The sequence below is a fragment of the Silurus meridionalis genome, chromosome 7 (genome assembly GCF_014805685.1).
Source record: "Silurus meridionalis isolate SWU-2019-XX chromosome 7, ASM1480568v1, whole genome shotgun sequence".
Lineage (NCBI taxonomy): Eukaryota > Metazoa > Chordata > Actinopteri > Siluriformes > Siluridae > Silurus > Silurus meridionalis.
The window spans coordinates 6,906,042-6,921,654 of NC_060890.1; the positions used below are offsets into that span (position 1 = coordinate 6,906,042).

General features: G+C 38.8%; 1 protein-coding gene across 1 annotated transcript; it reads left to right on the top strand.

The window, feature by feature from the left end:
* The first annotated feature begins 3,055 nt into the window (after window positions 1–3,055).
* On the top strand, window positions 3,056–4,729 carry LOC124388822 (gastrin/cholecystokinin type B receptor). The gene is made up of 3 exons (XM_046853882.1): window positions 3,056–3,182; window positions 3,616–4,558; window positions 4,639–4,729. Exons 1-3 carry the CDS (start codon window positions 3,056–3,058, stop codon window positions 4,727–4,729), a joined length of 1,161 nt encoding a protein of 386 aa, XP_046709838.1.
* The last annotated feature ends 10,884 nt before the right edge of the window (window positions 4,730–15,613 follow it).

A 15,613-nucleotide genomic window follows, 5' to 3' on the forward strand; every position in this document is an offset into this window, starting at 1 on the left:
TAGATAGATAGATAGATAGATAGATAGATAGATAGATAGATAGATAGATAGATAGATAGATAGATAGATAGATAGATGGATGGATGGATGGATGGATGGATGGATGGATGGATGGATGGATGCAGCCAGGTCTAGATAGATAGATAGATAGATAGATAGATAGATAGATAGATAGATAGATAGATAGATAGATAGATAGATAGATAGATAGATAGATAGATAGATAGATGCAGCCAGGTCTAGATAGATGCAGCTAGGTCTAGATAGATAGATAGATAGATAGATAGATAGATAGATAGATAGATAGATAGATAGATAGATAGATAGATAGATAGATAGATAGATAGATAGATAGATAGATAGATAGATAGATAGATAGATAGATTCCAGCAGTTCCCATAAACATAGGCAATAAGGAATGCAATAAATACTACAAAATACTAAATACTAAAAATGTATTTTTTTGAAAAAGGTTTATTGAAGAAAAGAGTTTGTGCACAAAACCTAAAGTGTTTGTTGAGGCTGTGCGAGTTCAGTGTCTGTGCAAAGTGCGACTGTGCGACTGAATCCATTTCGGAGAGTTATGTGCAAACCGGAGTGTTAATATGCATCGTGTACAGTGTGGAGTGCAGTTCAGAACAGTGAGGAAATTCAGCACTGATACTCCTCCAGCACTATTTACTTTGTGTGTGTGTGTGTGTGTGTGTGTGTGTGTGTGTGTGTGTGTGTGTGTGTGTTTGTTGGTTTAACTTTTTTCTTATTTTCTTTCTTGTAATCACTGGCATGTTTATGCATCTGTTACTATCTTGAATACTTAAAATTCTTGCTTTCTTGATAAAAAAAAAAGAACTAGATTTTTTTCTATTAAATGCAAAACCTTGAAAAAAGCTTCACTCGTTCAAATATAAAACCCGTCCTCCATCGTATCTGGGAAAACTAGACAGCTTTCAGCAAAAATAAAAGAGACTGTTTAAAATCGGTTTAAAAGAATGCTAATACTTCCTGAGTTGACTGTAACTGGGCAGCTGCTACGTTGTTTCCTCCTCTGAGTGCCTGGTGCATTAATTCCAATTTTTTTCCTCATTTCACATAATAAAATTGCTTTTTTTTTTAGAAATAAAATGGACTGTGCCTTCAGCCTATATTAAGTCAGGGCTTCTAAAGCATTAATACATCACTAGTGCTTTTCTCTTCGGCATTATAATAATGGCATCACGAATAAGTGGATGAATTCATATATGTCCAGTTCTTTCAGGCTGCATAAATAACTGTGATTTCACCTGGTTTACACAGCAAGTTACATTTACTGACATTTATTTAACTTCCAATTGATGCTTGAATGATCTGTGTTGATTTTTTGGAGTGGTTATGACACATTTGTTCAGATTTATGCTCAATGGTTATTTTCAGACTTTCATAGTTAAATTTATCATCAGCTCATAAACATTCAGCATTAGACCTTTAAAAAAAAAAAAAAAGATAGAGCCATTTAATTTGTTCCTATTTTTCCTGGTGTTGACTGCAGGGTCTTTTATCTAGCAAGCCTGTCGCTTTTAAAGCTGGAGGGGTCGAGAACACCAGGTCCTTTCCTCTCTCTTAATTCACCGTAAAAAAGCAGCTGAGCAGATGGTCTTCATCCTGAGCACCTTTTCTTTACATGTCTCTGACACAGGGAATTGTTTGACTCATGTTTGAAGTAATCTTCTTGTTTAGAGCTTCAAGTGAGTTGTTGCAGAATCAGAAAAAGAAAAATTCTCAGTAATTGTTATAGTGATATGAGGCTGAAAAGGGTCAAGACACTTCTTCTTCTTCTTCTTCTTCTTTTGGCTGCTTTCATTAGGGGTCACCACAGCGGATCATCCGTCTCCACACCCCCCTGTCCTCTAAATCTGCCTCTTTCACACCAACTATCTGCATGTCTTCCTTCACCACATCCATAAACCTCCTCCTTGGTCTTCCTCTTTTCCTCCTTCCTGGTGTCTCCATCCTCAGCATTCTCCTACTGATATACCCCATGTCCCTCCTCTGCACATGTCCAAACCATCACAATCTCTCCTCCCTCACCTTGTCTCCAAAACGTCCTACATGCGCCGTCCCTCCAATAAACTCATTTCTAATACTGTCCATTGTCGTCACTCCCAACGAAAACCTCAACATCTTCAGCTCTGCTACCTCCAGCTCCACCTCCTGTCTTTTACTCAATGCCACTGTCTCTAAAATGAAAAGGATCAGGACACAGGGTATATAAATACGTTTATTATTAACTATAAAATTCATTCTGGACTAGGCAGCAAGAAAGGCTAGGGAGACAAGTGAGCATGCTTGAAGATGAAAATAATGTGGTGTGAAAGCTGTCCAGTTTATCTCTAATGCAAAGTTATAAACAGAAATAGTGAATTATGGATTCCATTTGTGGAATTGTGGAATGAACTTCCCCTAGATGTTTGTACAGCGGAGTCCCTGGCTATCTTCAAGCGACGATTGAAGACCTACCTCTTCCTGAAACACTTCAATTAGCACTTTCCAGGTTTGCCTTGTAGAATTCAAGAGTTATATTTATATTAAGTTTGTAATCTGGCGTACCAGTGTAGATTTATTCATTGAGACTTAAAGCACTTTTGTACGTAAGGATGAGGGCGTCTGCTAAATGCCACAAATGTAAATGTATTGTATACAGTATATACCCTGCAGTCAAGTAAACATTTTGGCTAATTACCTCTCTGTGCATTACAGAATAAGAAATAAAAAAATAAAGATATTTAAAAAAAAGCAGAAAATGAAAAGGCTTTGAACAGTTTATATATATAAAGATCATCATCATCATCATCTTCATGATTATTAGGATGTAAGAAAAAAATGCATTTGTCACAGAAAGTTGCAGTTACAGTATATAACTTGCAGTGAAGTGAAAATCGAGTCTACTTACATCTTTGTGCATTAAAGAAAATGAGAAATAAAAATCTAAAAAAAAAAAAGCAGAAAATAAAGAGTGGGTTGAAGTGATGTTTAATCCAAAGTGATGATGATGATGGTGGTGATGATGATGGTGGTGACGATGATAATGATCCTGTTCGTCACCGTGAGTTTTCACGTGCACGTTCGTGCAGCCTACACGGTGCCGCAGGGTTTTGTCGGCGCGTGCGCACGCCTCCTGTCCGCGTGCGCCAACTTTTCTCACCTCCGTGACAGCGGCACTATCTGATAGCAGCGCACTCTTACACACACACCTGGTCTTCAACCTCAATCCACGGTGAACGCAGGCGTTCCTGCTCTGAATGCGTGGACTGAACAACTTTTGGAGCATCATCTGGAAAGACGCGCGGTTCTCTTATGCAAGCGCTTTTTTTTCTCTGGTTCATTAGGAGATCCGTGATGGCGCTCCACAGAACCTTCTAATAATCCACTACTACTGACGCAATTTTGTTAATGATGGACATGTTTATCTGTTTTTATCCAGAAGCGTTTTCTGATCACCTGCATGTTTTCTACTATATTATAACATGAATTTTTCAAGCTTTTATGCCAAATTTGGACATCTTCTGCCCACCAACTTTTCCTTCTTGAGACAAGACCATAATGGGAGTATCATTTATGACACGGTTCCCTTTGCTGCAGACTTTCTTTTTGCAGGACACGAACCTGGCACGATTGTCCTGGTGGTCTTGTATTTGGTGTCCTTTCTGACCGGATTTGTGGGGAATGTTATGGCGCTCTTGGTCCTAAATCGAAGAAGGAACAGACTTGCTGGTGCCTCCACGACCAGAAAGCTGCTGATCAACTTGGCTGTGTGTGATATGATGGTGGTGTGTGTGTGCATGCCTGTCAACTTGGGCCACCAGGTTTACAACGCTTGGGTGTTCGGGGACTTGTTGTGTCGTGCCGTGCCGTTCGTTCAGGCCGTCTCTGTGTCTGCGAGTGTCTTAAGCCTGGCTTTTATAAGCTTGAACCGGTACTACAACGTTCACAATCCACTCCGTGCTCGATCTTTCTTCACCGGGAGGAAGATCGCTGCGATGATAGTAATGGTGTGGACGGTGTCATCCTGCCTGTGCGCTCCGTTGGTCTTCATGAACGAGACCAAATTGCTTTCTTTGACAATGGATGGCTCAGACGGGATAACCGTGTGCGTCGAGGCCTGGTCTCAAGCACGCCTGCGCCTAGGCTACAACATTTTACTTTTCTGCGCCCTGTATGGCTTTCCAGTCCTCTTCAATCTCATCATATGTTTTCTCACTACCTGGAAACTGTGGAGTGCAGATGACCAGTTCAGCCAAGCTGCCATGTCAAGCTCGACCCGATTGACAGCGCGGCTGAGGTCGCGCAAGAAAATTGCCAAGATGGTGCTAGCCCTGGTGGTGCTTTTTACCCTCTCTTGGCTTCCTCTTTATGTAGCGGATATCTGGCTTGACTTCAACATGCCGGGTTTTCTGGACAGAGAAGTTCCTGGCCATGTCGAGCACAGCTGGGTGCTGCAGAGCCGGCCCTTTGCGCAGTGGCTTGGTCTCACCAACTCGGCACTCAACCCCCTCTGCTACTGCTTTGTGGGCGACCTTTACAGGTCTGCGAAAAGGTTCAGGAAGAGCTACCGGGAGAAAATTGCTTCTGTCTTTAATGTGTCTCGGAGACCATTGTCCTCAGTGAACTCTGCGCTCCAACTTCAGTCAACGTCATCATCCGCAAAATACAGCAGTGGAAAGCAGAGATGGACAGGACTCTACGTTTTCGCTAACAGATTAAATCGAAGCAAAAGCATGTCTGCCATAAGTGTATGTGAGACTGTATTTGATTGATGGATATATTCATGAATACACAACAAATTCCCTATTGTTTAATTAACACTTACAGTATTGAATTTACACTAATATGCTGCACTTAACACTGACTGCACAGTTATTTCTTGAATTGTTATTGCACTATTGGGTTTTTTTCTGCAGGTGTACAAATGAGCACTCATTGCTTCAAAAGCATCATTGCAGAAATGTTGGTAATCTGTGGTAAATCAAAACAAAAATGCTATTTTGTCTGAATTGTGAATCCATAGTTTAATACTGTGAGAGTGCATTTTACTAATATCTAAAATATTACATCACATCTTGTTGGTTGTTTTTTTTTTTTCAGTAATTCAGTGATTTTTATTGTGATTCCTGTAAAATGTTTGTATATATATCTAGATAAAAAAATGTTCTCAGGACCATGGTGCATTTTAATAATAAAAAAAATTAAAATTAAAAGAATTGTAAAATGATTTTAAAAAATCCCCTTAGTTCGACATTTTTTTCTACTTTATTGTTCATTAAGATTTACTTTTTTGATTATATTGATCATTGTGCACATAATTAATATTTCTTTTATTATTGATAGGCTGAATATGAATAGGTTATTTGGTTAAAATGTTCAAATTCATAATAAAGTAATATTCATAATAAAAAAAATTTAAATTCATAATGAAGCAAATTTATTATAAAAATTGCCTGAGATGGTAAAAGGGAAAAAAAAGCCTCAAAGACTCAAAAGGAAATCCATTCTCATCAGAGTAGCACCGAATGTCATGCAGAAACAGGTAAATATAACTCAGTTAATGTGTACATCAAACATTAGAATAGGAAGCATGGCATAATTTTTGATTTAAGTATTTCAGAAATCTCCCGGGATATTTAATCATAACTGTCTTTACGAATGTACTGACTCTGTAAAGGCTAGCGGTGATTAACTATGAGTGTTCATTAAAATGAATTACTGTACAAAACACAGTTATATTGTACCAAGAAAAAATATTCTCTATGGATGTCCCAATTATAAATTACCCACACAGAACTGATCTTCACACAAACATCTGCATTCAAGGATCCGTGTATTTTCAGTCGAAATATTTCGTACTCCGAAGCCAGGCAGCTTCTTATTATTTCAGGGACATATGGCTAAAATCATGAAGACCAGCAGATGTATGCATAATGATGTGCAGTACACAGTGGCTCCAGATTCCATACAATACCAGCTCCTAATCATATAGAGAAGGAGGAATGAAAGAAATCATGCTGAAAGCCTTCAATTACACATTCTTAAATAGTCATCATCAAGGACAGTGTCTTGTTGCAAATTGCATTAAAGATGAAATGCCATTGACTTTCTATACATCTTTCCTGTCATGCTGTTTCGATTATATCTACTAAAGCAACTATGGAGGTTTTTCTAACTACAGAGTGAATTGTTCTTGACTGGCTGCTCCAGATGTATTGTACATATTAAGCTGCATTTCATGGTCCATCATTATTTTATATGAATAAACCATCAACTACGACGTTATTAAACCATAAATAATGTGGAAAAACTAACATTTAAATAATGGATGTGTTGAAATGTAACAAATGATTTAGCATTTAAAATCACTGATATATATAAAGCCAAAAAATTTTAAAATGCTTCTAAAGAAATCGCCTTTTTGGATTATATTGATCATTGTGCACTTAATTTTATTTATTTATTTATTTTTTGATAGGCTGAATATGAATTGGTTATTTGGTTAAGATGTTCAAATTCTTAATAAAGTAATATTCATAATAAAAAAATTCAAATTCACAATGAAGCAAATTTAGATTATTTACTTAAAAATGTAAAAAAAAAATACAACAAGTAACAGAAGTTTCCTTGTTAATAGGACTTCAATATTACCTCATTTACTGCATTTGGCAGATAACCTTACCTAGGCCCACTTACATACACACCTTATCTTATATACACACCTGAGCAATTGAAGTTTAAGGGCTTTGCTCAAAGGCCCAGGGAACAGCAGCTTGGTGTTGCTGGGATTTGAACTCAAGACGTGATCAGAATTCCAGCATCTTAACAACTAAACTGAGACTAAGAGTAAAAAAAAACCCAGAATGGCCGAGAATCACATGGAAACAAATATCCAGAGAATCACTTGAGGCAGTTATTCATCATGAAGGATTTGCAAACCAAGTAATTAAGATGGTGTTACATTTAATAATTATGAGTGCTTTCCATTTGTTTATGCTTTTTATAACATTAGCCTTGTATGAGAAACATGACAGCAAACCAATTAAAAACTAATAAAACCTTTACATATAATCAATGGCAAAGTCTGTCAATAAGCCAAATCTGCAGTTTGGATGCTGACAAATATATTTTTAAATCAAATTCATAATTTCTTCATCAAATGGCTTTGATCACACAAAGTCAGTATAGTAAGCGCTAGATTCGCTCGCATTTACGGAGCGAAATGGTCAGAAAACCTGAAGCCAGCTGGCAGAGGAGATAGTGGCGAAGACAGGGATTAACGGTGCTGCCGAGGACACGTCAGTCGTGATATGTGGTTTAATGCTGCTGCCCACCAATTCCTCAGAGGCAGAAATGTGAGTCGCTCAGTACAAATAAATCTCCCACTGTTGCACATCAGCACCACTTTTCTCTCCCCTACACCTCTTGTCTAAACTGCAATTCAGAAAGTCTGCCTAAATGCCCTATTGGATGGAAAATTGCACATCACGAGAAAATTAGGAGGTAGAAATAAAAGGTGAGAGGGCACCACAATTACATGGACACAGTGTGATTACGCTATTCTCTATTCTCTGTCTCTGGGTGAGCAGATTTAGCTGTCAGTTTCCTGTGATGTTCGGGGAGAAGGTATATTTCCTTGACAGATATGGAGATATTATACTGAAGAGACACTGATTAACATACAGACAGGAAAGTGACAGAATAAAATGTGTGGGTGTGTATTGTTCATAGAAATAATTCAGAATTGATGAAACTATTAATTGAAATACCCTGAGCCTTGACCATTTGTCTACTGAATGTAAATGAAATGAAATAAACAGTGTTTTCAATTTCTTGCATTTATTCTTTTATTACATTTTTATATGTGCAATTCCACACTAAACAACAAAAATATTGATGGTTTTGGACAACATATATATCATCCTGTGAATAAGCACAGCCATTTTTGTCTTAAGAATACAACACTAATTAATGTCAGTATTTGCATTAGCAATCTTACTGCAAAGATTCCTCACTTTTCCCAAATGAATATCGAACGAACCAAGATTATTAGAGGACCTGCTGTAGATCTGTCACACTGACAGAAGCATGATGTCAGAAGCCGTCGTAGGGCAGTCTTTATGAGAAAAAAAGAAAGAATAAATATTGAATAACTGCTCATGATATAAAGTAAGGGATTACAAAAGCGATTGATTTTAGACAAAAGGCCACATTACACTTAGTCCAGTGGCAGATGTGGAAAACCAATAAAACAACAGCTGGCATTTATCTGAATGCACAAATTTAAAAAATAAATCAGCTATAAAAAGCATTTTATAATAATAATACTGTATATTATTATTATAACATATATCTATATTTACCATCTTTTTCATGCTATTATGTGCAGACATTCAATCATGTGGCAACAGCAAAATGCATACAATTCAATTCAGTTTTATTTGTAATGCACTTAAAAAAATGCCAATTGTACCAAAGCAGCTTTATAGAGGTAAATAGGTTATACAATTTGAATTTATATGTTAGTGCTTATAAGTTTTATTCATATTGAGCGAACCAGAGGCAACAGTGCCAAGGAAAAACTGCATGAGATGGTATAAGGGAAAACAACTCTCAAAGATTCGAAAGGAAATCCATTCTCATCAGGGAAGCACCGAATGTCATGCACACACACACACACACACACACACACGCACACACACACACACACACACACACATATATATATATATATATATATATATATATATATATATATATATATATATATATATATATATATATATATATAGACACTCCTGAAACATAGAGTCAAACTGTCAGCTTGCAGCAAGACAATAATGACAGATATTTTAAGAAGTTTTTCAAAGCAACAAAGTGAAATGTCTTTGACTGACTCAGAAACTTATATAAACTGACCCCCACCGAGCTGTACTCTCATGTCAGAAAAACAGAAGACAGCATAAAAGCCTAGAGCAGCAGGAGAAAGCATGAATTGAAAGCCGCGATATTTTGTAATGTAAAATTGTTCTTTTGGTAAAATGGTGAACCGTGTCTCTGTCCAAGTGCTTCCAGACTACACTGTATATTTATTCCCTTTTTACTTTATCCTCTGCATTAAGTGCCAGGGTTTTCTAATGGCCATAAAATGAGTGTGGGTTTAAAAGCAGTTTAAATCAATTTAATCTTTTTAAAGACCAAATAAGGATATAAATTTGTTAAAAAAAAAACTATTGGGATACAAGGCAATGAACCAGCATGCTATGAAGGGCTCAGCAATAGCATTATGTATAAATAAGCTTAAGATCTATGATATTGTTTAATCTCATGTCTCATAAGTAATACAGTATGCAGTGTAATATCTCTTTGGTCCTTTCCTATAGTGATCAGATTAAATTTAATTGGATCCACATTCAATACAATATATATGCAAATGTTTATGAACACCACACCATAAGATTCGTATGTGCTTTTTGAACATCCCAATCAACCTTCAGTCCCCATATGCTTTTATAATAACCTCCATTCTGCTAGGGAGATGTTCTACTGTGGAGATTTGTGCTCATTCAGCCACCAGGATGTTAGTGAAGTCAGATACTGATTTAGAGTGAGGAGGCCTGGAGTGCAGTCAGCTCTTCAATTCATGCCAAAAGATGTTTAGTAGGGTTGAGGTCAGAGCTTTAAAGCAAACCACTCAAGATCTTCCACTAAAACCCATGTAAATGATATCGCCATGGAGCTGGATTTGTGCACAGGAGCATCGGCATGCTGGAACAAGTTTGGGTCTCTGAGCAACCACATGTCCAAAGGCAAGGAATGCAAGATTTCCAAACAAAAAAGATTTTATTTAAGAGAAACAAAGTTACAAATTAAATTACTTGGGGACTAAATGAAGATAAAGACAGGTCTGGGCACATTAAAAAGGATCAACTAAACAGAACCAAACTTACCAATAATCAAATAAATTACCAATCTAACAAACAAACAAACATGACACACAATAAATGCGTACTGGACTAGTCCATTATACACACACACACACACACACACACACACACACACACACACACACACACACACACACACACACGGAAAGTACCCCCAACAACAATAAACACAAATCAAGTAATTAACTTAAAAATAAACCACAGAAAGAAATATACACACAATAAAGAAAATAAAATAAACAGGCTAATCCCCTAGCTAATTTGCATGGTGGATTGATCCATCGGAACCAAAATTATGGCAATTGGCACCTGTCGATAATTTCTGCGAACGGGCTTCCCCCTGAACATGTGCGTTACTTCAGTTCATGTAGGTGAAGGGAACAGAGGTGATAAAGAGGTGATGGGTAGGTATGGTTTTAAGGAGAGGAATGTGGAAGGGCAGATGGTGGTAGATTTTGCTAAAAGGATGGAAATGGCAGTGGTGAACACTAGAAGAAGGAGGATCATAGGGTGACGTATAAAAGTGGAGGAAGGTGCACACAGGTGGACTATGTGCTATGCAGGAGATGCAACCTGAAGGAGATTGGAGACTGTAAGGTGTTGGGCAGTGTAGCTAGACAGCATCAGATGGTGGTCTGCAGGATGGTTTTGGAGGTGAAGAAGAAGAGGAGAAGAGTGAGGACTGAAAAAAAGAATAAGATGTGGAAACTGAAGGAGGAAGACTGTAGTGAGATTCAGGGAAGAGGTCAGACAGGGGCTCAGTGGTGGTGAAGAGGTGCTGGATGATTGGGCAACTACTGCAGAAGTGATTAGAGAAACAGCTAGAAAGGTACTTGGTGTGACATCTGGAAAGTTCAAGAGACACACACACATAAGGAGAAAGAGTTTGGCAAAACAGAATTGGGATCGACAGAGTGATGAGAAAAGTAGGCGGGAGTACAAGGAGATGTGGAAGCCGGTGAAGAGGAATGTGGCTAAAGATAAAGGAAAAGGCATATGAGGAGCTGTATGAGAGGTTGGACACTAAGGAAGGAGAAAAGGATTTATCCTGATTGGCCAGGCAGAGGGACCGAGCTGGGAAGGATGTGCTGCAAATAAGAGCAATAAAGGATGGAGATGGAAATGTGTTGAATAGTGCGGAGAGTGGGTTGAGAAGGTGGAGGGAGTATTTTGAGCAGCTGATGAACGAGGAAAATGAGAGAGAGAGAAGGTTGAATGATGTGTAGATGGTGAAACAGGAAGTGGTTAGGATTAGTAAGGAGAAAGTGAGAGCAGGGATTAAGAGAATGAAGAGTGGAAGTCGGTTGGACCAGATGACATACTAGTAAAAGCATGGAGATGTTTAGGAGAGATAACAGTGGAGTTTTTAACCAAATTGTTCAACAAGATTTTGGAAGGTGAGAGGATGCCTGAAGAATGAAGAAGGAGTGTGCTGGTACCGAGCTTTAAGAATAATTGAGATGTGCAGACCTGCAGTAACTACACAGGAATAAAGTTGATCAGGGCAGTGGAGTGGTGGCATTGAGTAAAAGACAGGAGATGGAGCTGGAGGTATCAGAGCTGAAGATGCTGAGATTTTCATTGGGAGTGATGACGATGAACAGGATTAGAAATTAGTTTATTAGAGTTATGTAGGATGTTTTGGAGAGAATATATTTCTAAATAAAAATATATATCGAAACAGCTGCTGGAGCTATGAGTTCTCTGGTGTTATTCAATCGTATCAAATCAAATTAAATCAAATCAAATTTTAGGGGTACGACATGCAGTGAAATGCTTTATACGACGGTCCGGCAAGAGGGGAATAGGGTGGGGAGAAAGAAAAAAAAAGCAGATAAATAAAGTATAAAAACTATATAAAATAAAATATAAGGTATAAAGGATATATAAAGATATATCTTAGTGATTCTCATGAGTTCAAATGGTTACACCATCGACACAGCTGCTGGAGAAATAAGTTCTCTGTATTCCAGTGTTTACAGACAACCGGATAGACCGTGTTTCACCACACTGCCCTTCAAAATTAATGGAAAGGAGAAGCCTTAAATGGAAATACGTAGACTCAACTAGAAACCTAGCTGATGATCTCACTAGGGGGCGCAGTTTAGTAGAGCTTGTTACACCATACAGGTGGAGTCCAGACCCACCATTTTACTACAAGCTCAATCAGAGTGGCCAGTTCTGCCATCCCTTAAAACCCCTGAGGATGAAGTGGAAAGAAGAACCGGCATATTCTGCGGTTTTACAAAAACATTAAATTACTGAGATCCCAGTGAGTATCGTTCCTGGAAAGACCTTGTTGAAGTCACAGTTCAACACCATCAAAGTGACTCCAACCAATCCAGTTTACCTAAACTATGGACTAGGTGAGAGCAGAACATCTCCTCTTCTGTAACATCCAACAAGAGAGCTTCCCAGAAGTAAGCTGTATAACCCAGGACTGGAACAGGTTTTTGCTGAAATAAGGAGAAATGTCTGGATACTAAGAGGTTGTGAGGCAATTCGGAAATCACAAAATAATAGAATAGAATAATAGAATGCATAGAATGTCTTTTGTGGATGGCTAAACCTGAGGTCCCTAAAATGGCTGATCTACCTCCAGAACATCTGAGACTCCACACACCACCCTTTTATAGCTGATAGGCTCATAGGATGACATAGATGGAGACAGAGCCAAGTTCTCACTGATCATTTTTGGTCAAGCTTTGTGAGACACTATTTACCTACCCCTCCAGCTGTGACATAAATCTTCTTCTTCTTCTTCTTCCTCTTTTAAACCAACTACCTGCATGTCTTCCCTCACCACATCCATAACCTCCTCCTTGGTCTTCCTCTTTTCCTCCTTCCTGGTGGCTCCATTCTAAGCATTCTCCTACTGATATACCCCATGTCCCTCCTCTGCACATGTCCAAACCTTCTCAATCGTGCCTCCTTCACCTCGTCTCCAAAATGCCCTACATGCCCTGTCCCTCTAATAAACTCGTTTGTACGTCGCTCTGGATAAGGACCTCTGCTAAATGCCGCAAATGTTAATGTAAATGTAATCCTGTCCATCCCCGTTACATCTAATGAACATCTCAACATCTTCAGCTCTGCTACTTCCAGCTCCGCCTCTTGTCTTTTACTCAATGCCACTGTCTCTAAACCATACATCACAGGTCTCACCACAGTCCTATAAACTTTCCGTTTCACTCTTGCAGATACTCTTCTATTACAAATCACTCCTGCTATCACTCTTCTCCACCCACTCCACTCTGCCTGCACTCTTTTCTTAACTTCTCATACACACTCTTCATTACTTTGCACTGTTGACCCCAGGTACCTAAACTCCTCCACCTTCATCACCTCTTTTCCATGCATCCGCACCACTCCACTGCCCTCCCTCTCATTTAAACACATGTACTCTTTTTTACTCTTACTGACTTTCATTCCTCTTCTCTCCAGCGCATACCAACACCTCTCCAGGCTCTTCTCACCTTGCTCCCAACTCTTACCACAAATCACAATATCTTCCGCAAACATCATAGTCCAGGGAGACTCCTGTCTGACCTCATCCGTCCATCACCACTGCAAACAGGAAAGGGCTCAGAGCCGATGCTTGAAGCAGTCCTACCTCCACCTTAAACCAGTCTGTCATTTCTACAGCACACTTCACTGTTGTCACACTGTCCTTATACATGTCCTGCACCACCCTCACATACTTCTCTAACACACCAGACTTTCTCATACAATACCACAACTCTACTCTCAGCACCCTGTCGTACACTTTCTCTAAATCCACAAACACACAATGCAACTCTTTCTGACCATCTCTATACGTCTCCATCAACATTCTCAAAGCAAGTAATGCATCTGTGGTGCTCTTCCTTGGCATAAAACCATGCCGTTGCTCTCTCTTCTCTCAGCCTGGCTAAAACTACTCTTTCCCATAACTTCATGGTGCGACTGATCAATTTAATTCCCCTGTAGTTACTGCAGGTCTGCACATTTCCCTTATTCCTAATGATTGGTACCAGCACACTCCTTCTCCATTCCTCAGGCATCTTCTCACCTTCCAAAATCACCTGGAACAACCTAGTTAAAAACTGCACTGCCATCTCTCCTTAACATCCCCATGCTTCTACCAGTATGTCATCTGGTCCAACCGACTTTCCACTTCCTGCTTCACCTCATCTCCACATCATCCAACATTTGCTCTCTTTCATTTTCCTCATTCATCAGCTGCTCAAAATGCTCTCTACATCTTCTCAACACATTTTCCTCACTACTCAACACATTTCCATCTCCATACTTTATTGCTCTAACTTGCAGCACATCCTTCCCAGCTCGGTCCCTCTGCCTGGCCAATTGGTATAATTTGTTAATTATTTCATTAACGGTAATAAAGGCAACCCTGAAACTCTGCAACTCTGCAGATCAACTGTTCAGGAAAAATAATAATAATAATGAGAAGGAACTCTGAAAGGAAATTTCAATAATCTCTTTTGGTTATTCAAATAGCACATTTTCACTCCTCAACTACAGAATTAAGTGTACGGGGTGAACTAAATGATTGAAAGCGTGTATGTTTGGTGTGTGTATGTGTGTGTGTGAGAGAAAGATAGACTGGCAGCTCAAGGGTATTTAGCTTTCAGCATTCTGGCACACAATCCTCCAGCCTTGGCTGTTGTCGTCTCTAAAGAGCTTATACTTCTCTCGTAATTTTATTCAGTATTAGGGACACGCATGCAAAAGTCTTTCCATCATGACGTTAGCAATTCTCAAACCACGGTCAGAGTACACAAGATTTAAAGAATAGTAAAGTCCTGATTTTATGCAGACTTGTTGTGTGGATCTGTCTTTTAATGTGCAGAATTATTTGGATACGTTACGAATTGCTGAGACCACATTTTAAAAGCAAAATTATTTTTATGAGTTGTTTCTCTGTCATTTGTGTGCAAATCAAGAGGCATTTAATTGAAGAGAGCAGAATCGAGCAGACCCACTGCCAATTAAATTAGTCTGAACATATGTAGTATTTGCCATATAATCAACAGAAGATGCATAGATTTAATTCACTGTATGAATTTTATGTGAGCAGCAGAACCAGATTGCCGTTAGACAATGGCAACTTGAGTATGTTCGTTTGATTTCGTAACAATGAAAGGCTAACAAAAGTTATGCATGTCTGTACCGCCTGTACCTGTGGTAACATCTTGGGGATGAAGCTTATTTGAATGGAAAAGTCAGGTCTCCTAATACTTTTGTCTATAAAGTGCATGTTAATCATTTTGTATATAAAAGAAATTTGATCTAAATACCACAATGGAGTAGGGCACCTGAGTGTAAGTTACCGTTTCTGTGGAGTGGTGTATGGTCTCTGTGGGTTTCTTTGGATCCTCAAGTTTTTTCCCACCTCCCAAAAACATGCTGGCAAGTGGATTGGTTGAAATAACCTGCCCCTTAAAATTAATGTTGTTTGCACGTTTGCAGACGTGCCCTTTAAGAAGTCCTGTATTTACACCATTTAATTTCTGTGGCAACTGGATTTGCTTAAAATGACTATAAAAGCTTCTTGACTGTATGTACAGTATGTGTGGCTCATGGTGCTCTGTGATGACTGGAGTCCTATCCAGAATGTATACTCTCCTCACACCCAGGGCTGTGCA

Bases quoted from the DNA above. Each gene is read 5' to 3' on its own strand.
- LOC124388822 (XM_046853882.1), top strand. From the start codon at position 3,056: ATGATAATGATCCTGTTCGTCACCGTGAGTTTTCACGTGCACGTTCGT. The intron at 3,183-3,615 runs GTGACAGCGGCA...CCTTTGCTGCAG, and splicing joins CGCCAACTTTTCTCACCTCC to ACTTTCTTTTTGCAGGACAC. The intron at 4,559-4,638 runs GTCTGCGAAAAG...CATTGTCCTCAG, and splicing joins TTTGTGGGCGACCTTTACAG to TGAACTCTGCGCTCCAACTT.